General features: G+C 33.8%; 1 protein-coding gene across 1 annotated transcript in view; it reads right to left on the bottom strand.

Annotated features, from left to right (window-relative positions):
- Positions 1-26,670, bottom strand: part of TLL1 (tolloid like 1) — a gene marked incomplete at its 5' end in the record, with an annotated part of 213,478 nt that overhangs the window by 23,811 nt on the left and 162,997 nt on the right. The window contains 5 exons of the mRNA XM_082727252.1: positions 7,550-7,677; positions 10,353-10,478; positions 19,785-19,965; positions 23,021-23,181; positions 25,232-25,357. Of these exons, the coding sequence (XP_082583378.1) occupies positions 7,550-7,677; positions 10,353-10,478; positions 19,785-19,965; positions 23,021-23,181; positions 25,232-25,357 (722 nt within the window). The remainder of the gene's footprint in view (positions 1-7,549; positions 7,678-10,352; positions 10,479-19,784; positions 19,966-23,020; positions 23,182-25,231; positions 25,358-26,670) is intronic.

Raw genomic sequence — 26,670 nt, 5'->3', positions numbered from 1 at the left:
ATAAAATGGTATGTAATTCTTATTACTAATCATTGTCATAATTATAGTTACTATTTGGATATGTCAATGTTTATTGGCTTTTAATATGCTATTATGCCAGACACTTTATATGCAAGCTTATTTAATGCACACACAGAATTCCTGAGTATTAGCTCCAATTTCCAAAGGAAGAAACTGAGACTTAAAAGGATTAATATTTTTCCCAAGATAATATGGCTAGTTAGGTTTAGACACAAGTCACTTTAAGTTCAAAATATATGTTCCTAAAGGGGCCTGGATGGCTCAACCAGGTAATCATCTGCCTGCGGCTCGCGTCATGATCCTAGGCTTCACATCAATCTCCCTGCTCAGTGGGGAGTCTGCTTCTTCCTCTCTCCCTCCTCCCTGTTCATGCATTCTCCCTCTCTCTCAAATAAATAACTTTATTTTAAAAATCTTAAAACACACACACACAAAATGTACATTCCTGATCCTTCCAAGTCTCTGTTAGGTATTCATTTTACTTAATCATCATAATTTTATCTTATTAATATTTTCCATTTAAATCATTGTATATGCACACATACACAGCAATTATGGATGCAGGATGCTAAAATTTTTTAAAAAATTAGATAAAATGTAGGAGAAAATCTTGGGCTTGAAGGTATTTAAGCTCCTGTCAGCTTTATAAACTTGCCAACATACCTAACTGCCAGGGATAACTTCCTTATCTCTAAATATCATCTGTGATACAAACCTGAGATAATATACACGATACCAGTTTGAAATCTTTAGGCACTATACACACACATGTGTCTTTTTTTTTAACACACATTCGTTCTTAATGCTATTTAGTCTGAGTACAGTTTTGAGAGGTACGGGAAGGGCCCAGTCAAACTGCCTTTTATTATTTGGAGAACACTCCTAGAAATGGAAAACTGGAGAATATGTATATTTTTATTTGTGGAATTACATGTGACAGTACTTATCTTGGAATAGGCCCCTTTTAAAGGACTCTCATAGGATCTCTGGATCCCAGCTCTCTACCTTATTACATGTATATAAAGATAGTATTCCAATGTATTATAAAGATCAGAGCATATGTCAAAAAAGTATATGAAAGAATATACAAAAAAATCTTCAAGAACCAATATAATCATTCATAGACACAATTCTATTTAACTTTTATATTTAGCTTTATAATAGTAAACTCATCTAGGGACCAAAATTAATGTTTATTATGTATATATGTTATTATGTACATAATGTTTATTATGTATATATTATGTATATAGACATAATTTAAGATACTATTATGTTCAAATTGTTGTTTCATATTACTGGACAGTATTCTCTGTGTCATTTTTTAAAAATAATCACCCTTAAAGATTTCCTGCTTGTATATCAGATGGTATACTCCAGCCTGAATCTATTCTGGCTACACATTCTCTACTTTACCCACAGCAAATCTGTCAGGAGAGGATAAGCAGGAAGCACTGGTGTTACCTTTACTTTCAGAATATGTGCAGTCCCACATATTTAAATGCATGTATGGGATTAAAGATGGCTCCATATTGTCTGCTACTCTCCCCATTGAGATATGAAACTTAATTCTCTGCTGCTTGAATGTGGACCAGCCTTTGTAATTTCCTTAACCAATAGGGTGTGAGAAGGTAACATTCAGGGGCTTCTGTGGTGTCTTCCTAGGACTCCTGAAATACTCTCCTTGGGGACCCATTACTACCATGTTCAGAGTATGGTTCTGAGACCAACATGCTAGAATGGTCATGTTCCAGCTGAGATACCTTCTAGCCCTCTCCATCAAGATGACAGGCATACAATTAAAGCCACCTTGACCCTTCAAATCAGACCATACCCAGGTGAATATCACTGACCTTGATCACTGCCATGGGCAACAGAAGAATCATCAGAAAAGCACTACTGAAATCATGACCCTCCTTCTCCACAAACCATGGGATATAATAAAATGGTCTTTGTTTGAAGCCATGAGGTTTTGGGTTAGTTTATTATGAAACAATAGATAACTAAAACAATGCATAAGAAAGAATAGTTGTGTTATACTGCCCAAAGTCTTAAATTTCTGTAAATCTGTAGTAAGCTGACCACCACTTACAGTTCAGTCCCTACATTACTGTGCAATAATAGACATTAGACATGGTTGGTCACATTGTGAACTGACTATACTTATGGTAAGTAAATACTATGCACAAAAATACTCATATCACTCAAAGGGCACTGAATTTTATTATAAGTCATTTACCTCCAGAATTGCAATATTGTCTAAATAACTGTGATATTTGTAGTCTTACAAATAAACCAAATTAACTGAAATACAGATATCTGAGCCATAGTGAAAGGCTTGTTTCACCCACAAACCACTACCTGCATATAATCCAACACAACTCTATGTCAAGGTAAAGGAATATTTGTGTTAGAAAGAATAGTAAGTCTCTTAAAATTCACAAACAGTGGTTTTCTTTATAGCTCATGAAACTGTCTTTAGAAACAATTTCCTTTCCTTTGCTTTGATATGAATAAGTGAAATATTTAAAAATGTTTCCTTATTTTTCCATGGAGCCTAAGTAAAGAGAAGTAACAATATAAGTTGTAAAGAAAGCTCCATTGTCTACAGAGAGAGATCAAATGTTTTCATTGCTTTCTGTCTTTGCCCTGGTGGATAGAGTTTAGTTTGTAACTGAGTATCTATCAGCAGCTCTTGGCCTAAGGGTATTAAAAGATTTAATAATTTTCCAATTTCTTTGGAATCTATTTTCCAAATTAAGTTTGGGTTCAATTTCTTCCATGAAAATTAAGAATCCGTGAAAATTAAGGGTACTAAAGAAACCAGGAAAAATGCATCTATCTTGAACAATGTATCTTTTTTATAACATTTGATATACAATAAGTGTCTAACTACATAGGAAGGTGACTGAATGATTTCAAATGGAATTATAAACAGGGTTGGCCAAATGTCCATTGGTTAATATCTGCTATAAACAGCAATTTCAGTCTTAAAGTAGATAAGATTAGTTAGCAGTTATATAACAAGAAGGGAGACAATGACAGTAGATAGAAGCAACAACACTAAAGTGGTAAGAATTAAAAAATATGGAACTAAAACATCACTTGAAGTTGGCAGCTGAGGTTATGACACACTTTCTAGTGATCCTAACTGTTAGAGTATATTGAAAGTCAAGTTTTATATGAATATGACTACTAGGTTAAGAAACTGGGAATCAGTATTGTGTTTCAATTTAGAAACTTTGGGGTGCAGTTATGTATATTTTAACAAACCTTCCAGGTAATTTTGATGCATGCTAATATTTGAGAAAGCGTAAGGTTAAACTGTATTGACTTCCACAAAGATCACAAAATCAAATACTTAAAGATCAATATGTGCCCAAAGCTTTAGTTTTCTTCCTGAGAATTTCCTTCTTAGGATACTAGTAAGCATGACCACTGTTGACAGACATGTTTTATATCCTGACCTTCAAGGGGAATATTTGCATGAAAATTAAAATGTGCAATTTGTAAAGGAACAGACTATTCTAGAGTTGGAAGGGGAGTTCAACAACCTGAAAGATACAAAACTAAAAAAGAATATTGTCATTTTTAAAATTGGGGTATATAGGAGTTCTACTTCTTCTTGAATATAATAGCTGGAACTAGTGTTGCTTCTACCCTAACAGCAAGAAAAACCCATGTAAACTTTAAAAATCATAACTTCGCTGAACACACATCAAAGAGCTGAAGTCACTAGTCAACCAAGTAATATGTAATGCACTGAATCTCACCCCCTCCAAGGAGAAATGGGACACAAGCCCCTGCTCACCAGTCGCAGACCATGGAAGGAGGAGATGTGCTGGGTGCTATACAACCAGGCAACAAGTAGTCAGCTATAATTTTTAATAAATGGGTAGAAGTCAGGTGGGAACTAGAGTTAAGAATACCAAGCCCCTGGGAGCTCCAGACACAGGGGGTGTTAGAACCAACTTAAAGGCTCTTCTCTTGTTCATGAGAAAAATCATGGGCTGTTCAGAAGGCCAAGTGTCTTCCTCAGTGTTGCAGGTTTGGAGGAGTGAAGAGGTCACTGCTATGAGCAAAATATGAAGCCCTGATGCAACCCTTCCCTAGAAAACAAACCTTAAGCTCTTGGGAGAGGGAAAGAAAACCCTGTCACCACAAGGGCAAAGATACAGACCCACTGTAGCCAAGCAAAAAACAAAAAACAAACAAACAAAAAAAAACAAAATAAGATCAACAAAACCCCACAATAAACATGTCTGCCTCTGGAGAAGCACTGGTCACAGGATCCTACAGCAAGAACAGTAGAGACCTATTATCACTCTGGAAGGGACAAGAAACTCTCATGGAAGACCAACCAGAGATATGAGATGGAGTTTGGTCGCCACAGAAGAAAGACACAGGACCACTGAGAAACGCCATCTCCAAGACCTAAATCTTCAGGGCCTACAGTGAAGCTGTACTAAGACAATACTGAACCCCTTGTCCTTGCCACCGGAGCAACAAGCACCCAGTAAGAAGAAACTGCAGACTACCACTGGGAAGGCAAAGTGTGGAGAGAAAATAACTCATGGTGGAAATAAGCAAGGAAGCTAAAGCTAAAGTAGAAACATTGTGAAATGCTGCTGAAATCCCAGCCTTCAATTTAAAAAAAAAAAAAAAAAAAGGAATTTAAGGCCAATGGTGCACTAAAGACTATCATAGGAACAAGATAACCCAAACTCAGCTTTACCAACAAGATATTTCCTCAATACCATCCACTCCCACACACACACATGTGCTAATAGCCTCAGAAGAGCTGTGTCAAGTTCCAGACATAAAGTCTTTACTGTCATCCACATAGTGCTGGGTATATAATAAAAAATTACATGACACACAAAAAGAAAAAAAAATACACTACTAAAACAGAAAATAACAGAACAGACACAGACATAACCCCTATGTTTAAACTATGAGACAGAAGCTAAGTAACTAAGATTGGGGCACCCAGATGGCTCTGTCAGACATGGAGCCTGCTTGAGATTCTCTCTCTCCATCTCCCTCTTCTCCCACCACTATCTGCATACTCTCTCTTTAAAAAAAAATAAAATAACTATAAATACTATGCTATAGATGATAGTAAAGAATTACTTTCTTATACTACACACAAAAATAAATCCAAAATAGATAAATACCTAACAGTGAGACAGAAACCCATCAAAAATGCTAGAGGAGAACATAAGCAGCAACCTCTTTGACCTTGGCCACAGCAACTTTTTGCTAAACATGTCTCCAGAGGCAAGGAAAACAAAAGCAAGAATGAACTATTGGGACTTTATCAAAATAAAAAGTTACTGCACAGTGAAGGAAATGATCAACAAAACTGTATGGTAGCTTACAGAATGGGAAAAGATATTTGCAAATTGCTTATCTGATAGAGTTACCATCCAAAAGAACTTATTTAATTCAAACACCTGAAAACCAAATAATCCAGTTGAAATGTGGACAGAAGACACTAGAGCTTATTCTATCAGTGCACATGCACAAGAAAGACCATGTGAGCATATAACAACAAAGTAGTGGTCTACAAACCAGAAGATGAGGCATTACCAGACACCAACCTGACAGCAACCTTAATCTTAAACTTCTAGCCTCCAGAACTGTAAAAAAATATTATTTTAATTGTTATAGCCTCTCAGTCAGCCTCTCAAAATAACATTGATGGTATTTCGGTTTGGCAACCCAAGCAAACTAATAAACATGAAAGCTATGATAATGAGTCAAATGAAAATGCTAGAATTAAAAAACATGGTAAGAGGGGAAAATAACGTGTTAATAAGCTCATCAAGAAGACTCAAGACAACCAAAGAAATAATCACTGAACTTGAAGACAGGTCCACAGAAATTTATGCAAACTTAGACTCAAGAAGAGCGAAAGAAAATTAACAGAGCACCCAAGATTATGGTATAATATAAAACAGCCTAGTATATGTGTAATTTGAATCACAGAAGGAAAGGAGAGACTATAGTAAAAAAGAATCTTGTGAAGAAATAATGGCAGAGAATTTTCAGAAATTCTTAACAAACATCATAATACAGATGCAAGAAATTCAGAGAATTTTCAGAAAAATGAATCCCACAATATTTCTAAACACACACATACACCTAGATACATTACATTCAAACTTCTCATAAAAAAATGTTGAAGATAGCAATAGGGGGAAAAAAGGAATAAAAATGGGATTTATAACAGGCTTTTGAGAAACCATGAAAGATAAAAAAATAATGGAGTCAGTGTTTAAAGTATAGACAAGAAAATGAAATTGTCATCCTAGAATTTTATACCCAATGAAAATATCCTTAAAAAAAGTGATACTGCAGAGACATAACCTACACAAAATATAAAATGAATCTGTCTTCAGACAGAAGGAATGTTATAGCAGACAAAATGTGGATCTAAAAAACACAATGTCTTCAGAAAATTCCAATAGATTGGAAAATCTATTTTCCAATTTCTTTAGCTAACCACACTGTTAAAAAGAACACAGCCCATAAGCTTCAGAATGGTCCTCTCAATCAGGACCTCGGACAGGACTGGCAATTATCATGTTCCCACAATACTGTCACCTTACCTTCTAGCATCTTTCCAAACAGTGGCTAAAATAAACTGATGTCTCTGTTTGGAAAGACATTTACTGATATTTTACAAATACAGTGATTGCAAGAAACTTCAGGTAGCTGTGAAGGTCTTGGTGACTTTCTCTAATTTTATTATTATAATGTCACATATAAGTAATGCTGGCTGACATTTCCTCCTGATTTTGACAACAGCATTTATGGAAAATTATTAAATTATTAAAATTTCTATATTCTTATTATTATTTTCTTACATTATACTCTTCAAGTATCTGCAGCCTGTGATAAAACTTAATATATATTACCAGATGATCAGGACAGAATGCAAGACAAAGAACACAGGAAGAAAGACAAACATTAAATTTATATTTGAATTTAGGGGAGTTCTAAGGATACCAGTATCTATCTAGGGAAGGCAATGATGTTATGAAAAAATGATCTGTCATTACAAGACAACATTTTTTGTAAAAAATACATGTATTTCATCTATGAGGTATATAGAATTGACACAAGCGGTACTATGTTATGTTTATGTGAACAGTTATTTTATTTCTTTCTTGCTGACTTTCAGATGATTTCTTGTTCCTTTCCTTATTTTCCCCTCTTGGTAAGATCATGACCAATAACATGTTATGAAGTAGAGCCTACTGTTCTGCAGTAAATTTGATAATGCCTTTTAAATCATCCAGGATAAGAACACCATATAAGAACTGTTTGGCTGCCATTACTGCATCTTGATCTAGGAAAGCAGGGATTTGTTCAGTGTAAGTAGGAAAGCATAAAAAAAGAATATCTTTTCCAGCTGCCCTTTAATTCAATTCTATTAAATAAATAATCATTTTACTTCCATGTTCTGGCCACTAAAGACAAGAGCAGTCAGCTTAACAGAAAGAAGTACGAGCTCACTTACTAATTTGATTCGGTGGCCAGGAGTGGTACTGATTTCCCAAGTGCATTCCTTCCTGCTTGGGTACTTGTCTGGCCAGTTGGGGCTGGTGATGAAGCCATTTGGACTGTGGATCTTCTGTTCACACTCAGCTGTGCCAATAACAATAATAGCAATCAGTGTGGAAATCTAGCCCAGGATTGGTTTAGCAAGAAAGTAGCCTATTTGCCCCCTATGCTGCGGAAAGATTTTCCTGAATACGAACTAATCACCACTCCAGTCTCTGTTATCATAGTTGTCTGCTTTGGCAAACATGTCACTGATCATAATCAGGCAATGTTAGTTTTCTAGATCACATGAAACTAAGTGTTTACAATGAATTAGGTAAATGCCTAAAAGAAAATGGAATAGTTTAAAATGCTGGATCTGAAAGCTCTGATTTTAACAAAGCAACATATATTGACAGTTGAGGTTATCAACACTTGGCATGTGCAGAATATTTAATGCAATGCTACAAATGATAATCAATGGATTAAGCCATTTTCAATTCATCTTTTTCTATTAGCAGAAACATCATTTACAGCTAATTAACATCATTAAGCCATTTTATGGATCATGTATTTTCATTTTCTCTCACCCTTAAAGTAAACACTTGAATGTCTAAACCATAATTTTAGCTGCTGAAGTAAATTAACCCTAATTTTATCAAAGTAAACTGCAGTACTAAGGAGAAAAATAAGTGAACAGCTACTAGCCATGGAAATAGCTTCTAAAGTAATTTTGAAAGCTATTTTCTTCAATTCCTATGAAATTTCTTTCAGGCTTTCACAATTAAAATGACCTTACCTTAAAGGAGACTATTCCACATTGTAAATATCAAACTTCAAAAATGTTTAATGTCAAAAAAATTTTTAATATCCTCAGGCTCTGTCCATTCTCTGTAACTTATGAAGCAGCCCCCTACACATCTTAGTTTAGACTGGGAACTATTTGTTGTGTATTATGTATCCCATTCTAAAACATAACTAATTCTCTGAAATTTTCCAAGAAATCTCTTTGGGGCAATTCTTTATTATACGGACAAAACACCTGTTACACTGTAGGGCTATGCAATAAATGTATAATGCCCAACATAAATGTGTTGTTGCATTCCTTGCGACTAGATCTTTCTTTTAATTGTGATAGGTTTCCATATGATACCGATATTTGACTCCTAACATAGGAATACAAAAATAAGAGAAGAAATTCAGCTCCTTTCAAGCAATGTAGGATCATGTAACAAGTCTCAGAATCCAGATCTTAACGAGTTTCTATGTTCAATTTTCCCTGTTTTTGCTTTGCCATATGAAATATGGAGTCCCCAGGATATGGAAATAGTCTATAAGACAAAGCCAGGAGGCCAACTACTAAACTGTAGAAAATGTCCATACATAGCAGAGGAAAAAGAAAATCCTAACCCTTTACTGGCAGTAAAAATGAACTTTATTAGGGATACCTAAATACTATTCTATCTAAAACCAAGTTTCCTATGAAATCCTTTCTTGAAAATATATACTGTAATAAACAAGGAATTAAGGTCCCAATTTATGGTTGTTACTTGTAAGTCTTAGGGTACATGCATACTCTGCAAAAGCTGTCTCTTTTTTCTTTGAATTATCTTCCATAACTGCAAAATAACTGGACTATTCCCCAGCCTGTTGGCTTAACAGAATACTGTACTAAGTTACAAATATCAGAGTCCTTACAGGTTTATCTTCATAAAAGAAAGTAAAAACAGGGAAAAAAAATCCTGCTTGCATATGATTCTGAGCAATATCATTGGTTCAATGAAAGAAAATAGAAAAAAAAAAAAAACCCGACACGTGACAATATTTGAAAGGAACTGAATGGAACAAGGGTCAGTTCAGGATACCCTATACTATTCCAAAGTTCATACAAAGAGATGCTATCTAACTGTGATTCTAGCCAGGAACCTACCAATCTCTATGTTATAACTAGTAACTAAAGTTATAAAATCTGCCATTATAATTCTTCCAAATTGGGCATAAATCCAAATTAAGTAGAAAACTGAGGAGCAGACCCTCAAAGGATGAAATAATAACCAAGTAACTGTTTCTTGTTCCCATCTACCTCAAACTGGCTAAGGAGATAAAGGTATATATTTATAAAAATATAAAATCAGAATATTATAAGATGTTGGGGACAAAAACTGATAGACTACTATTGTGTTATTGGGATGGGTTTTTGTTTTTTGGTTTTTTGTTATGTTTTGTTCTGTTTTGCTTTGTTTTGTCAAACCCATGACTTAGAACTTTAAATGGCATAGTATCTACCATTTTCAAATGTCTTTCCTCTGGTAGGCATTTGAGTTTGATACGCTTGGTATTTAAAGTGCCATCACTCATGTAGCACTTATATGAGATATTCTGGGGAGGGAAAATAAACCAAATGCGAAACATTTAGCAGAAGTCGAGTTTAAATATGAAGACTGTTATAGGGTCTCTTCTACAAGAACCTCGGCATAATGTGGAGCTTTTCTGGCTGCCAGATGGCATCATAGCCACTTCGATGTCTGTTACACAAAGTTATTCTAATGCCACCCATATGTGAAGTGCAGAACCTTTAGGTATGATGATGTTTCCAATATTATGCCTTGGATATCTCAACACTGCACTTTTCTTTTTTTCTTTTTTTTTTTTTTTTTTTGACATTTGAATGATCAGCAATGATATCAGTCATTGATATGATCAACTCTACTTGGAAGCAATGCTTGACCCAAACTACATGAAATTCTAGATGTTGTCAAGAAAAGAACACTCCTTCATACCTTCCTTGCAGTCATGTTTATTTTCATGCAGCACAAATCCATTACGGCACTGACACATGTAGCTTCCCATGGTGTTGACACACTCATGTTGACACCCACCATTATCCTTAGAGCATTCGTCTTTGTCTACCAAAAAGATAACCCCACAGTTTAGTAAGTAGCTTTAGAAACAAAGGGTAACAAAGGAGAGTCTTTTAGTTGTGGTTAATACTAGCAAAGGGTAAACTAAGCCACAGCTTTCTTTGATCCCAATATAAAACAAAACCCCCCGAATTTTTAGTGTCTTAGTTTTACCCATTCCTTGTTTAGCTTGGAACCCTGTACCATGAATTGAGTTTTTAACACTGCTGACTCTAAGATAACAATTCACAGCCTCTTTCACTCCAATGCTAAAGTAGGAGTTTTGAGTAGGAGACAGGAAATGAATGAATTGTTTTCCAACTAACCCTAAACATTTATTGCCAATTTTTAAAAATAAATTTAAAACCGTGAGTATTTTGAATAAATGCAAGAACTGGTGATGTATTATGTATTATATACTATATATATATGCAAGAACTTCAATATATTAGCCATGGTGTAGAGACAGAGACTAAACAAGGTTCCAGAATTTATATATAATCACTTTTTAAAAAATCACTCAGTATAATTACTGCAGTTGATTTTTTTGTTGTTGTTAACTTTGCTGCTATGGTTAGCACTAATGAATCTGAATACTTCATAACCATCCAAGACAGAAAAAGGCATCATTAGGTTATCCTAAAGAAGTAATTTAACATATATTTGAAACAAATCTACTCCAGCAGACCAGTTTATTAATAAATGATTCCCTGAAAAGGCTCTTAGTGTGCTAGAGGTAAAGGTTAGAATAGGAAATATGAGCTTCAAGAAATAGCCAACACATTCACTACAGGGAAAAAAGCCAAACTAGATTAGCAGGCAGTCAATCCAGTGAGAGGCATCAGCCACCATGCTATGCCACTCAGCTGTCATTCCAGGGCTGGCTTGTCCATTAAAGTCAAAACTGGCAGATTGTTCCTGACACACATAGATGATGACACATCACTCAGACTTTCATCACTCCCACAGCATAGAGAACGAAAAGGACACATGACAGTCATATCAGAGGTGGGTTGAATTCAAATTTTATACTGTCAACTGAATTTTCTAATGACAGTTTGTGAGCTCACAGTAGCACACAGATAGCTAAAGCTATTTTTGCCTTTTTATCAAATCAATATTCACTCTATGGAAATGGGCTTAGGAAATGAATTTTTATAGAAGAATCTGATCATAATTTTTTTAAGGACATATCTATTTTTTTCATTTTTGGAGACTGATTACATGACATAGCACACACATGCTTCTGGAATATATTCGTGTATTGGCTATATCAGAACACTCCAAAGGCATACAGGCAGTTCCAAAGTTTGAAAGAATATATCAGAATCAATACATCTGTGAATTATGTGTTCTCTAGCTACCTTTAACACCTCCATTACATTTTCTTTTACTTATTATGTAGCCTAAGCAAAATAAAAGTAGAATAAAGAAAACCATTCTCTAAAAGAGCATCAACATGTATAAGAAATCAAAATACAGAATTGGCCTTGTAAAATTAATTTAGGGAAATTTATAATCATTTCAAAGCCCTGTTCCCTTAATGGTGTCAACAGTGAAAATTACAGTTTACGAGTTATGAATGGCTTATGCAAAATGGGCGGACAGTAGGTCAGACTCCTAACCCTGATGGTGTCAGCCTCTTGCATTTTCCAATTCAGACACTTTTCTTTGTTAAATGGAAATAACCAATTTAAAATTTCCGGTGCCAGACTTACACACATGGAAATAGTTACATATTTGCTATGAAAATGTTTATATAATGAAAGTTTGATGATCTTGAAACAACACCTGAGAGACTGAACTTTAGTTGTACTATAGGTCAACCAGACTTACAAGAGCTCACTGGAAATCTAACAAGTGTAACTCAATTAGTTTAGAGAAAATGAGTTCACATTTGCAATTGACTGGTAAACAGATTCTAAGTGCTCAGTGAACCAGTGATGACAGGGACTGCTGGACTACTGTTTGAATTGGCATTCATGAGCAATATAAAAAAGCTAAAATGCAAACATGAACACAAATTATTATTCATGCATTTTTAAGTCCATAGTTATTTTATAATCAAAACAATTCCAGTATTTCTAACATATTTCTAACATTTAAACTTCATTCTACTGAAAATCTTAAGCCACTAGGTTATATTTCTAGGAAGAATTATTGTCTTTAGATTTGACAGAATGTATTATGATAGAAAATATCAAAATATAATATTACCACAATAGCTGTGGTAATGGTAACTAAAGAGAAATAAAGTTGAAAGTGAAACTGATTACATTGCATGGTATATTTATGTTGTTTGGGAAAAATAATTAATAATTTTAAAATAATCTTTAGAGGAAAAAGAAGGGGGAAGAAAAAAGAAGAAAAAGATTTTATACAGTCATTACTTTCTAAATATCCACAGTACTTTTTCTCCATTGATTAGTGTCTCCTGCCTTCATCTGCACTTTCTCAGGGTGCCTGATATAATTAATGTCACATGAAAATTAAGAGTAATCACAAGACACTACTAGAATATGTATATTCTATATGTATATTCATCTAGAGTTCAGCTAAAATTCAGTTTGGCTTATGGCTTATGCAGAATGTGGACTAACGCAAGCAGCAACTAAAAGCAGCAGAGGAAAGTTATCATGCCCAGCAAAGTAGCATATATAACTGTGCCTCTGTGTGTAAAATACATATGAAAAGAGAAAATTTCAGTAAACACAGAAATACTTAAAATTATGTACACAATTTACATCATGCAGTCAAAGAAAGCTATTTATTTCAATAAACATTTTAAGTCCATCCACATTAGTGAATACAGTGAGGTTATTTTTTAAATATTTGTTCTATTTTATTATTTTAGATACTTGTTTTAATGAAAGTAAATAAATTATTCTAATTCAAGTGAATGTGCTTTCTAATTATCCGTTGATGAGAAACAGCAACATCACAAAAGACAAAGTCCATGAATATATTCTGGACTTCTTATGAATGAAAGTCACCAAACTAGAGAAAAAAGCTATTAGCAAACACAATTATGTTTTCATTTTCTTTCCCTTTTTCCTCTTAGGACATACAAACTACAAATATCTTGAACAATGAAAATCCAAAAGAAAGAATGGAGGATGATGCATTTTTACTATTTCTTAGAATGTCTGCATAGTAAATTTAATATTTGGGAATACTATCAGTAACTCATTTGACATTTCCCAGTATCTTCATACTTGAGGCACAAAAATTTAAGAATAGTTTTTATTAGTGAGAGAAACCAATGTTTTGCTGAGTAGAAATAAAACATTTATTTTTTGCAGATGGAAATTTGTCTCCTTCTTTGGAATGGACATATCTGCTTGTCATTGCTTCATATTAGATAAAGGAAAGGTCCATTATTAGGAAAGAAGGAGGTGGCATTTTCCCATCAGAGGCCTGCAGAGTATCTCTGAGACTATCAGAAGCTATCAGTCTATGAATAATACATACTGGATGGAACTGAAGTGGAAACCTGTATCAAATTCTTGCAAGATTCAAAAATAAAAATTTTCTCTTTGCAGAAAGCTTCCTTGTCTGTAGGGGGAAAAAAAGGAAAGGGTCCATGCACCAGACCAGAAACATATGAGCAGATATTCTCACAGGAAATGACAAAAGATGACACAAACTGACCCACTGACACTCCTGCATGCACTCACACATGCATGAAAACAGCCCTAATAAGCTTAATATTACACTGTATGTTAACTAACTGGAATTTAAATAAAAACTTAGGGAAAAAAAAGCGCTAATGAATTCTGCTGAGAATCACAACAAAGACACTTTGCTCCTTCAAAAACATGGCAATATTTCAATATGATTAGCAATGAAAACTTGTCAAAATCATAGGAAAGTTTTAATTTTTAATTATTTGAAATTAATCACATTAACATTTACAGTTTTCTTAGGATAATATAGGGCTATATTTCTTCTAACAATATCTACAAGCATTCCATTAGAGAGACGGGGTACAGGAGGAAAGATGTAAGGAAGGAACTGTACGCAATGAAAAAACGGCTGAGATGAAGAGCATTCTGCTGAAATCACTTGAATTTGAAATAGAAAAGTCACACAGAGCATTTTATCTACTCCTACATGTGTTACAGACAGAAATAAACTGGCAGTCAGGAAAGCTGGGTTTTATTCCATTTTTGCTCCTGAGCAAGTCACTAGGCACTCCAGTACTAGACCTGTGAGAGACATTGCTCTTAAGTGAGGTTTAGTCTCCAAATTCTCTACTATTCACTCTGATTTAATTCTCATCAATCCACAGTTGGCTAAAGAAGAGAGAATGGTCAACTCTCATTGCTGAAATCGTGTGTTATATTCTTTTCAAACAATGAAAGCTAGAATTAAATTTTTTAAGAAACATCAACTTTGCCAAATATTGACATTTTTTTACTTGTATAAAATCCTATTAGTATTTCCTTTATTTTTGGCCCACTTAAAAATAACTTTGTTCTGAGTGGAATACAGTTAACCTTGCTTCACCTCTTAAAATAAATAAGCTATACCATGTATACCTGTGTAGATTTGCATACTTGTATTCAAATGCACAATCATACAAAATTAAGTTTGGTTTTACTATTGTGCAAATTAAGTGATTAGTGTTAATAGAAAAACAAGTCTCATTCAGTCCAAAAACATAACAGTAAAATATTTTTGGACCAGACTATCTTCTAGAAAATGCTTATGCTCTTTCTGATGCAGGTAAAAAACTGAGCAGACACACAGTTTTATATCATGTCCAAATAGCTTTACTTTGTCCTAATTTCCTAATTTGCTTTCATATTACATCATTATAAGGTTTTTTAGTATATCCTAAAATCAATAGAGTATATGACACTTTCATTTTTGTAGGGGGCCTTGTGGACCTCCGACGGTATAATACAGTAAGCTTTAAATGTTCAAGCTATACAATTATTGTCTAATGAAAGATTTTTATTATGTTATTTAAGATTTTGAATTAGAATTCATTGTGATGGTCCTTACTCATATATTTGGAATGAACAGAATTCAACAGCTGAGAGTCATTCTTCTGATCCCATTTCTTAGGTCTAAAGAGTGCTTATTTAAAAGTAGAAGCTATATCCAAAAATAACTAGTATCTCTATGTGATTATTTTATTAAATATTTGTACTTGGAAATGATGCTATAAACATTTTATTTTACTGTACACATTCAAAATCTAAATATATTTTTATGTGTCTTTTTTCTCGATGTATCACTGAGCTGCAAGAATTACTTTTTGAATAACTTTCCTTCCAAATAAAATGGAATCACCTGTGATCAAATATTGCTTCTTCTTTTTTTTTTTTTTAAGATTTTATTTATTTGTCAGAGAGAGAGAAGGAGAGAGAGCGAGCACAGGCAGACAGAGTGGCAGGCAGAGGCAGAGGGAGAAGCAGGCTCTCCTCCGAGCAAGGAGCCTGATGTGGGACTCGATCCCAGGACGCTGGGATCATGACCTGAGCCGAAGGCAGCTGCTTAACCAACTGAGCCACCCAGGCGTCCCTTGCTTCTTCTTTTTATTGAATCCATAAGACTCTGGAAAAAATAGCTGAACATGTTATATTCCTCAGCATGTTTTCATAAATTCACAACCACTTCTGAAATCTTTAGAACACTGATTACAATCAGAAGCATTTAAGACTCAGTCTTCATAAGATATCTCTTGATTAATATATACACTAGAGTAACACATTTATTCAATAATCTATAATAAAATATTAAATGACTATAAAGTTAAAATTGTTAAATTTAACTCAACACAAAATACTTGTGTTAAGATTATTAACCTCATTACTATTTATTAACTAATTTATAAAAGATAATTTTAAAAGTTTCTTCACTCTCAAAGTCTATTAGGTAATGTTTGCAAATCTAGAGGCATTTGGGGGTAAAGAAATATGATAGGTGTTTTTCTTCTAAAGTCATTTCAGGGACACCTAGGTGACTCAGTAGGTTAAATGTCCAACTTGATTTCAGCTCAGGTCCTAATCTCAGAGTCTTGAGATGGAGCCCCAGTCAGGCTCTGTGCTGAGTGCAGAATCTGCTTAAGATTTTCTCTCTCCCCTTCCCTTCCATCTACCCACTCCCACTCACACATTCTTTCTCAAAAATTAATTAATGATTTAAAGCTATTTTGTATTTAAATTGAAAACTTAGAGAAATTGGATAGAAACCATAATGCACCATCTTCCCACCTTAGCACACATTCTTGGTATTTTTTACAGCAACTTTCAGGTTTGTTTCCCCCACATGCTTAGCTATATGCACTGTGCAGATAGTTTCCATTAATGTTTTATCATATACACTTTTTTACCTTATAGGATCCGTAAATCATCTTTATGGTGTAAAAAAGTCCACAAAGTGTATTTGCTATAATTTATTCACCATTTTCCCCCTGTCATGCCATTAGGCTGTTTCAAATTTCTATCACTATAATAGTATATTGTAATCCCTCTTCCAGATTCTAAAACTTTTCTTTAAGTATTCTCAAGAATAAGATTTCTGAAGCAACGTGAATAGTCATTGTAATGACTCTTGATTCCTATGCTAAAAAATAAGTTTCTTTCTAAAGAGTTTGTCACAATAAACCCAGTAATGTATTTTGACAAATTCCCCAAGAGTAAATTTTAACAAACAAACAAAAAAACCTTCAATTTTGTTTGCAAAATATAATATCCTCATGGTTTACGTGTCTACTTTCTGGTAAATATAATGAATTATTTGACTTTGAACACATAATTATGTGTTATTATTTAAAGCATTATTAGATCTCTAAATAACATTTTCCATGTGAGTAGAGCCTTTCTATTAAAATAGGTGATCTTCTGTAATTATAGTTCTGTATGATGATCATAAGAACATCAGGTAAACATCTGAATTTGCTGTAATCTCTTGATAGCACCACTTTATTATAATGTTTTGTCTTCCCTTTCCTGTGCAAACATCTTCCCCACTAACAGAAACTCCTAGGAAATTAAATGTAAAATAAATTTAATACTTATCCAGAACCACAGTATTTTAAATATGAATCTGACAAACTGCTGATATTTTTCAATGTATCAAAAAGAAAGCACAGGAAGTTTGCACTTAATAATAGTCATTTTGGACTTTACAAAATAGTAACCTAATAATGAAGTAAAAAATATGTCTGTTGTTTTTCAGGTCAAGAAGATGTTCAGTGTAACACTTAACATGCTCTTTGCAAAAAGCATGATCAGCTCTTAGATAAGCCAAGACAAACTGGGCTTTAAATTCTTTATGACACTAAGCAGTTTATTTAACTCCTCAGCAGCTTCACCTGTCAAGTGAATGTAATAATGAGACTGTGACAGCTTTATTTTGATTACTAAAAAGATGATGCATGCCTGCATAATAAATTCTCAAAATGGTAGCTATCATATGAACACTTGGGGTTTAATTTCCCCCCTTAAACCTCATAGTTCCATTTATTTAACTACCCATATTCCATCAAACAATTCAGGCTAGACTCGAACAAAAGGAATCACTATCACCTAGTTGAATTATACTTTTTAAATATAGCACTGATAAACACCAAAAGCAGACACAACTTCCTAAATGATCTGCACCAGTAAATATGATTTATAGCAAATTAGTTATTATTAACTCAAGTATTACCAAGGTACTTGGATAATGTTATAAAGCACAGTCACATAGAGACAGGAATAGAGTCTATGTCCTTGGATGTGCTGAGGAACAGCATCTTCTTCATGTGCCTTCATATCTGTATTATAAGAATTAAAGTAGCACATTTTATATCTTAATAGTATCCTTCTAAAGACACAATCTATCTTTACAATTTGGAAAGTTTTTCCTAACCAATAATATCAGATAGTGAATTTTAAATAATCTGAGTAGCTTTCAATTTAATCATACTTTGCCACTATATACATGCATCCTTTAAAAAAGTAAATATTAAGTAAAATGTATGACTCTGATAAAGCAAAGAGGATTCATAATGTTTTTATAATGATAAAATGTATTCACTTTATAATTTCAATATTTAAAATAAATATTTAGGAGGTTCTAAAATGAGAACCTTTGTCTCTAATCACTGGGTCATCTAAAATCTGTAAAACACATATGATATTTGTAAAATAGTGAAGTCTAAGAATGTCTTGCTTTCATCAAAATAGGATAGTAAAATGCTACTTTGAATAACATAAGTCTTAAATTAATGCCTGAGAAGAATTTTTAAAAGGCAATTAAATCTGGGGGAAGGAAGGCATGGAGAATAAGAGAGCCAAGATCCTTTGTATTTTGAGTGTTCTTCTGTGTATGACTTGGACCTCAATGGAGCTTGTGAACCATTAACTTCAATTACACTGAAAACCCCAAACAAACCCTGGGCACTGTAAATCTCATTAATTTTAAACACATGGGGATTGGAATAAACGGACTTTGAATTAATTCAATCCAAATTACCTAATATTAAAATATAATTGGAATTCAGTTGCTTTAAATTGCTTGGCAGTCTGAAAGACAGACTGCTATATAAAGGTTTACTAAAATTTTGTCTATTTTTGAAGTTTCAGAATATCTTTGTAAGTAAGGTATGACGCCAAAATTGGAAAAATAAAGGAATTTCACTGGTGCTTTCATATATTTCTTTAGTGTTGGGACACATTTTATCAAATTTCAGCTCTAGACAAGGGAAATTTTACTATGAGTTGGTTAAACTAAACATTAAATTCAAAACAGAAATGTCAACTGCTTAATATACCTGATAATCTATTATTCTTAGTAAAATTTGTAATTTCTATATTTGTAGGTTTCCTTCTCTTATCCTTTCTAAAGTGATGAGGCAAAGTATGATTTTAATATCAGGTTAACCATAAGTGAAAATATAATCATAAGAGGAATAAGAAATATTTGCTAAATAATAAGAATAAAAAATATGTTGCTAAAAAAAAAAAGATAAATCATTTTGAAACAGCCTGCCACTTTTTGGAAGTCTTGTATCATTATCCCTATACACTTATAAAGTCACTGTTTGAAAATATTATTTTAATAATTTTGTGTTATTTGTACTAGCCTTTATAATATTTGTTTATTAAGTGTTTGAAAGCTATATTTCATCAGGTCCCCAACTATCAATATTCTAATTATAAGTAAAAAAAAAGCTGTTAAACCTAGGATAAATGTGCATGCACTCTATGTCTCTCCAAGTTACATTTCCAGGAAACTATGAAAAGTAGATAATAATGAAAGGCAATCCACCTTCAAAGGCCATGATATGCACATACAGCATGTGAATACTGATACCTGAGAAGAAATGTGCTTTGAAGCCCTTCTTGGATACAGTATTGTCAGATCTGAATTCAATTCTCATATTGTTGAACTGAGATGTGATCACGTCAGGCACTTCGGCACCACAAAATTTGCCATGCAACTTAGACTCAGAGGAAAGGCCACTCCAAATCTCCACATAATCGTATTTGCAAACCTAGAAAAGACATGGTTATGACAGTCACCAGATTTTAAAGTATCAGTGGTTGACATTTATTTTTGAAAAATTTATCATGTTTTTTTCCCCTCTTTACTTCTCTGGTAGTCAAACTGGAATTAATACATAAAGAAAAAAAATCAGGGAAAGAGTCCAAATATGAGGCAGATGGCATGAAAAATAGATTAGAGAATTTTGCTCTGAGTATTTGTAAAAGATATATATACCAATGTGTGCCTGTTTACGTATATTTACAGCATGTATCTTTTCCAAAAAATAGAGTTTAGGAGAACTGAGATACATATTTGTTGAGACAATGGTGCTGATGGTTACAAGAACAGTATTTGCTGACTTAAAAAAAATTGTTTAAATTTTCACTAAGAACTGTGAAAGAATTTGTCCTGTCTGTCTTATTTATTTAATGCCAACAACAGTGACATGAAACTGATCCACCTAGTCTATGAAATGACAATTAACAACAAAAATGTTCCTTTCTATGGTAAAGAAGAGAAAACTGAGGTTCAGAAATTTCTAAATAACTTGTCCAAAATTATACTTATCATATGTAGCACTTCAGGGAAAATAGCACTGAGTTTGGCTTGGTCTGATGCTGCCTCCCAGAAAAACTATGTCCTAATCAGAAGAGCACTCTTAGGAAATTTCAAAGGAGACAGATATTGGAGGATACAGTAAAAAGGATACTTCGCCTTTCAAACTTATCAAACAAATTGATATTTCTTAATTTCTTCGAGTTGCCAGGCACTATAAAATTACTCTTCAGCTATGCTGCAGGATTGCAAACAAATCTACGTGGTGGAATGGAGAGGGGAACTGACACTACGGTGAAGTAGACTTATTCTGATTTATATGTAATGCACTAACAACACCGAAATGGAAGAAGCTAAGTGAATGCCAGGTATCCTCCTCAATTTTACAACTTCCAACAGATGTTTCCATAATACACTTCTCCAAAGTTTCACAGGGCACATTCTAAAGAATACATCTTGCATGAATGACCTTATTACATAAATGTCTAATTAGCAAAGTTTAACAATGCATACGATTGAACCCTGGGGCATGATCTGTACTTTGCAATATGTCAACTCAAATTACTGGTTCTTGTGATATTAATTAGGTGATAAAAAAGCAAAATACCGCTAGGAAAGTTTTCAAAAGTCTTCTATCTACTTTGTTAAAGCTGTAACATCCATTTTCAGAGGGCTCTGACATAGGGTAGGAGAATTTTACCGAGGTTAAAGTTGTTTGACATCATCTTTGCTTTTGTATATCTATATAATAACTAAAACAATGAAGTAAAGTTTTAACTTAACCCAGTATTCTACAAGTCAAGTTTTTGCTCATGCCTTCATTTTAAGAAAATAAGACATCAAACCACAAAAAACGGCCTTTCACATAGCAACGTCATTCTACGTTTACGAAACTTGGGATATGTTAGAGAGTTTGTAAAGGATCCTCCCAGGAATAAAGACCACCACCATGGGAAGAATGCTTTCAGAATACAATGACCCATTTATTTCAAACCCTCTACCCTCCTTCCTCCTGAATATAAACTTCCAGACTTCATAGTAACATCTTTCAACTAATGAATCAAAATGTCATATCTGTCACAGCTGATCGCTTTAGAGAAAATGGAGAGAATAGAAGTCATTCAACAACAAGTTCATGTCAAATCACAGAACCAGTAGGGAGATTACCATGTTAAAAAAATGTTGCTCTTATGAAAACTTTTCTAAAAATGCTGTAAAAATATTTTATTCATTTTAATAGTTCTCTAAATTTCAGGTAATTATTAAGGGAAAATTTTGTTTCATGTAGGCAAAGTATGTTAGAAATATAAATAGCAGATTTTGTTATCATAAAACAGAATACACAATGTAAGGAGGATCTTGAAAGGTACACTAAGTTCACCATATTTTAAACTTTATTATCCTTTAAGGAAACACAAAAGTCAGCAGCTTCTTTTTACCTCAAAGCCATCAGAAGCACTAAAAAATCCACATAAGTGTCTTGACTACAATTGGCAGAATTAAGAGGAAAAAAGTCATTAAAAAGAGATAAAGAAAAGTGGGGGGAGGGGGAAGAAGCAAAGATACTATACAAAGACAACATAATGGTATAAAATCCACAAATATCATCAACAAGTGTTGCTCAGGAGCATAAATATACTATATTTCTGTTTTTTCACTTCTTTACAAGTGTTCAACAGATATATATACCAGATACAAAATAATATTTGAGTTAATTTTATCATACTTAGAAGATTTAAATCATGTTCATTTTAAAATAAACACAGAAAAGAAGTCACTAGAAGAAAGGATATGGAAATTAGAATAAGAAAAGAAAGTAGGAAAGCTCAAACAAAACTGAAATTCAGCCAATGTTGACCAACCACACAAAGGACACAGCTCTGAAAGTTCTTATTTCTAGGCTTAACATTCCATTTGAATTTGGTGTGTGTGCACTAGCACATAGGAACTCTCAAATAAATGATTTCACTTGTTTGAACGTGGTCACATGGAAGAAAACTGGACCTTTATCACAATAAGTTACATTTTATAAAGGAAAGATAGTGTCAACTAAATATCTTTGTTAAGATTCCAAGTATACCAGGTTCTCCTAACTGGCTATATTTGTCAACCAGTGGATTTTGAATTTTGACAAACTGTTTAATTTTTTTTTTTTTTTTTTTTTTTTTTTTTTAGAAAAGTCTATGTGACATGAAGCTGACCCTATTTTTTTCATAGTTCTTTCACAGATCAAGAAATTACTGTATATTAATACACTACGTAAAACTCCTTCTGGGTATTTTTCAATCTCCCAGAATTAGTCTAAAATATTATCCAATGCCAACAGGAATTACAAGCAATTGTAGAAATGAACAGGAGAACAAAAAAAGACGATGACTTCCCTGTGGTTATGCTACTGAAATCCACCCTCCCTCCATTCCTTCCTTCCTTCCGTCCTTCCATTTACCAGTTTGTCTTCAAAGAGTCCCAAAACACAACAGAAAAAGTTATGTTTATTATTCACTTACTTCATTGCCCTCCAATTCAAAAAACTCAAACTTCATGGAAATTCTGTATTGGGTTGGTGCAACCACCTGCCACACACAGTTTTTATTAGGAGGGTACTCCTTGGGCCATCCTGGAGTGGTTATGGTACCATTAAGCTTGGTAAGAAGTCCACCGCAAGCCGCTAGAAGGAAATAAGAAGACAAGGTTTTCCCCTAATAGAGTCAACCTCTTGTTAGCACCTTTCCACTGACAACCAAATGTCTCAGCATTCAATTTCAATCATCTTCCAGATTTTTCACAATCAGAAAGCTGCAGTCTCTGTTCCTTAGTTTTTAGTACAACTATGTTAATCATCAAATCCCATTCATAAAATGTTAATCCGTAGCTTTGGACCCAAGCAAAATACGGCTGTATGACATTTCAGATCACTTTAAAGTTATAGAAGCAATATAAAGATAACTGGGTGTCAGTTGTCTTATCTTTTAAATGGGTATAATAATATCTATACCATATTGTTGTTAAGAGAATTAATGGAAAGATAAGCATAAAGCAAACTACAGTCCAATGTAATGAAACCAAAATCAACTGCTTATTTCTTCAAATTCTTTTCCCCCAAGATAAGCAACTCTTGCAGTTGAGTTAGTAAACAAAATAAACTAGAATAAGGAGGTCATTTTATCATTCCAAAACTCCATTTAACAACTATTTTCTTTATCTTTTGAATGATCTATTTAAAAGGTGTAGCATTTAATATGTTACTTCTCTTCCTAATTGTTAATGAAATTAGCAAAATAATGGAATCCAAACAAAAGAGAACATATATTGTACAAGGTATGTAATTAATTCCAAGGGAGACAAGAGTTACCTAAAGTAACCAGTCTCTTTAACAGCCTTTGTGTGTATACATGCACGAGTGCACGCATGCATGTGTGTGTGTATTATTGCATTTATAAATGTATTGTAAAAATAACCGGTACTTTCATATTTACCACTTTTTGGTGAATTATTAAAAAGTAAAATAATTATTTTTAGGCATCACACAGAACTAATAGTCATGCTACCTTAGTATTTGGTATATAATGTTCTCTGTTTTAAAAATACTACATTGCCTTCATAACTGTGTCTATTTTATTCTAGTACAGAGAGCAGATTAGTAGTTTCATAGATAGGATGGAGACCTTTGCCCAAGAGAAAATTTTAAATTTTTAAGTAGAAACAGATAGTCTCTGACTTTTTTTATTTAGGTCAGTTAAGGGTATGGCATTTATTCATTAAGCAAATAAGTCTGTCACCTTTACCACTGTTATGTCCTGTATTACAGATACAGTAGAGAACAAGGTGCTCATTTTTGGGAGTTTACATTTAACATTTTTGTGAGAACCACCACAAGTAAACTTCATAATTATGTAACTATAAGTAATGTTAAACTGCTACAAGTTCTATGAAGATGATTTTGGCAGACATGTTGAGAGACGAATTAAGGAGGATAAAACAGAGGAAGGAAGATAAGCCCCTTTATGTTGTAACTTAAGTATGGGGCTTGAAATAGGGTGGCACAGGGGACATGAGGGGGAAAAAAGAGCAGCTTTAAATTCTGAAGGAAGTGATCATTAAGACATGGCAACAAAACATTGCGTAGGAAATATCTTAGAATGTATAGAGGAAATGGAGAAAACACAGCAAAACTCTTGTTTATGAATCATTTATTAATAAAACAGATTTATCTCCTGCTTTATGTCTGTGCTAGATGCTAGAAATACAAAAATAATTCAGATTCAGGATTCTGCACTTTAGTAAGGGAGAGGTACCCATAAACTATGTTAAAAAAAAGTAAAAATAAATGGTAGATGGATGGATAAAATCTAGACCTAGACAGAGATAAATATAGAAATATATATATATATATATAGGTAAATAGAGTAAGAAAGAGAGAGGGAGAGAGAGGAGAAATACATAGAAATATAGATCAGATAAACAAGATGGCCTGATAACCAAAGGAGGAAATGACTGATTCTGTAACAAGCACACAGGCAACGCTTCATGTTAACAATGACTACCAACTGAGTCTTACCAGTTGAGGAAAGAGATTACTGTAGAGGAAAGGAAGGGAGGCAGACGGAAAGAGAATGAGAAGGTATTAAAGAAAGAAGGAATGGGGTGGCTGGGGTGGGGTCGGGGCACGGGGTAGTGCAGGTTCATGCAGGGAGCTCTACATGCAAATGCGATCCTACCTTCACAGCTCCTCTTGTCAGGTCCTAGCTCATAACCAGGCTCACAAGCACACTGATAACTGCCCAGTGTGTTCAGACATCGCTGCTCACAGCCCCCACGGTCAGGTTTGGCACACTCGTCTTCCTCTACAAAGATGTCGAGAGAGGTAGAGAACAACCAGAGTATAACGTTTTACATACTAGGGTGTAAATTTTTTTTTAAATAGGACACTTAATAACTGAATGAAACGAAAACAACTGATCTCTTCTACAAAGGAGCAGGAACAACTTGCAAGCCTTTGATACATGGTATACCAGAATTCATGTTGCTGTAATCTAAGAGTTGTGTTAAGAACCAAGGGAAGGACTAGAAACATAGCAGTGCCAACCGAAGATCACGTTATCTTCAACATGTATGTGGGTTGTTTGCTTTTTTGTTTTTTCTAATTTCAAGGTCAAAGGGAAATCTTACACCACAGAGAATGCCCAGAATAAAATAGAAAAACTTATTGAAAAAACAGCTTCACTTGTTGATTTCATAGTATAATTTGCTAGATATTCTGAAAAATGCTTTTAAAGAAATGCCATTATCAAGAAACAGCTTATGGTGAATATAAATTGAAAGAAAATTCTGAAATTTACTGGACCTCTTTAAAGTATTCAGTGTTTTTTATATAGACATATTGATCCAGGAAATAGAAAAATTCCATATTTTGTAACTACATACACTATTTTATTGTATATGGAAACATAAAAATGTATATATGAAAATATATAAATATATATGTATGAAAAATATACAGTATTAAAACAATGTACATGACAAGGTATACCCTAATCTCAATTCCCAGGGGTAATCAAGAAAATAGCAAACAGGGGCACCTGGGTGGCTCAGTAGGTTAAAACCTCTGCCTTCAGCTCAGGTCATGATCCCAGGGTCCTGGGATCGAGCCCCACATTGGGCTCTTTGCTCAGCAGGGAGCCTGCTTTCCCCTCTCTCTCTCTGACTGCCTCTCTGCCTACTTGTGATCTCTGTCTGTCAAATAAATAAATAAAATATTTAAAAAAAAAAAGAAAATAACAAACAATATTCTTGGAGAAATTCTTCACTGGTAAACTCCAAGCATTTTTTTTTAAGATTTTATTTATTCATTTGAAAGACAGAGAACACAAATAGGCAGAGAGGCAGGCAAAGAGAGAGGAAGGGAAGCAGGTTCCCCGCTGAGCAGAGAGCCAGGAGCAGGGCTCCATCCCAGGACCCTAGCATCATGACCTGGGCCTAAGGCAGAGGCTTTAACCCATTGAGCCACCCAGGCGCCCCATTCCAAGCATTTTTGATAACCAAATATATAAGCATCATAGGAGAGAATCTTGATGGTATGTTTCTTCTACTATAAAATACTACAAAACTAATGCATATATATGTAAAATTTAATGGATACTTTGAATACATTTAGTGA

This window comes from Mustela nivalis (genome assembly GCF_964662115.1).
Source record: "Mustela nivalis genome assembly, chromosome: 4".
NCBI classification, from domain to species: Eukaryota; Metazoa; Chordata; class Mammalia; order Carnivora; family Mustelidae; genus Mustela; species Mustela nivalis.
Note: the sequence above shows the minus strand (reverse complement) of the source record. Positions and strands in the feature narration are given on the sequence as shown.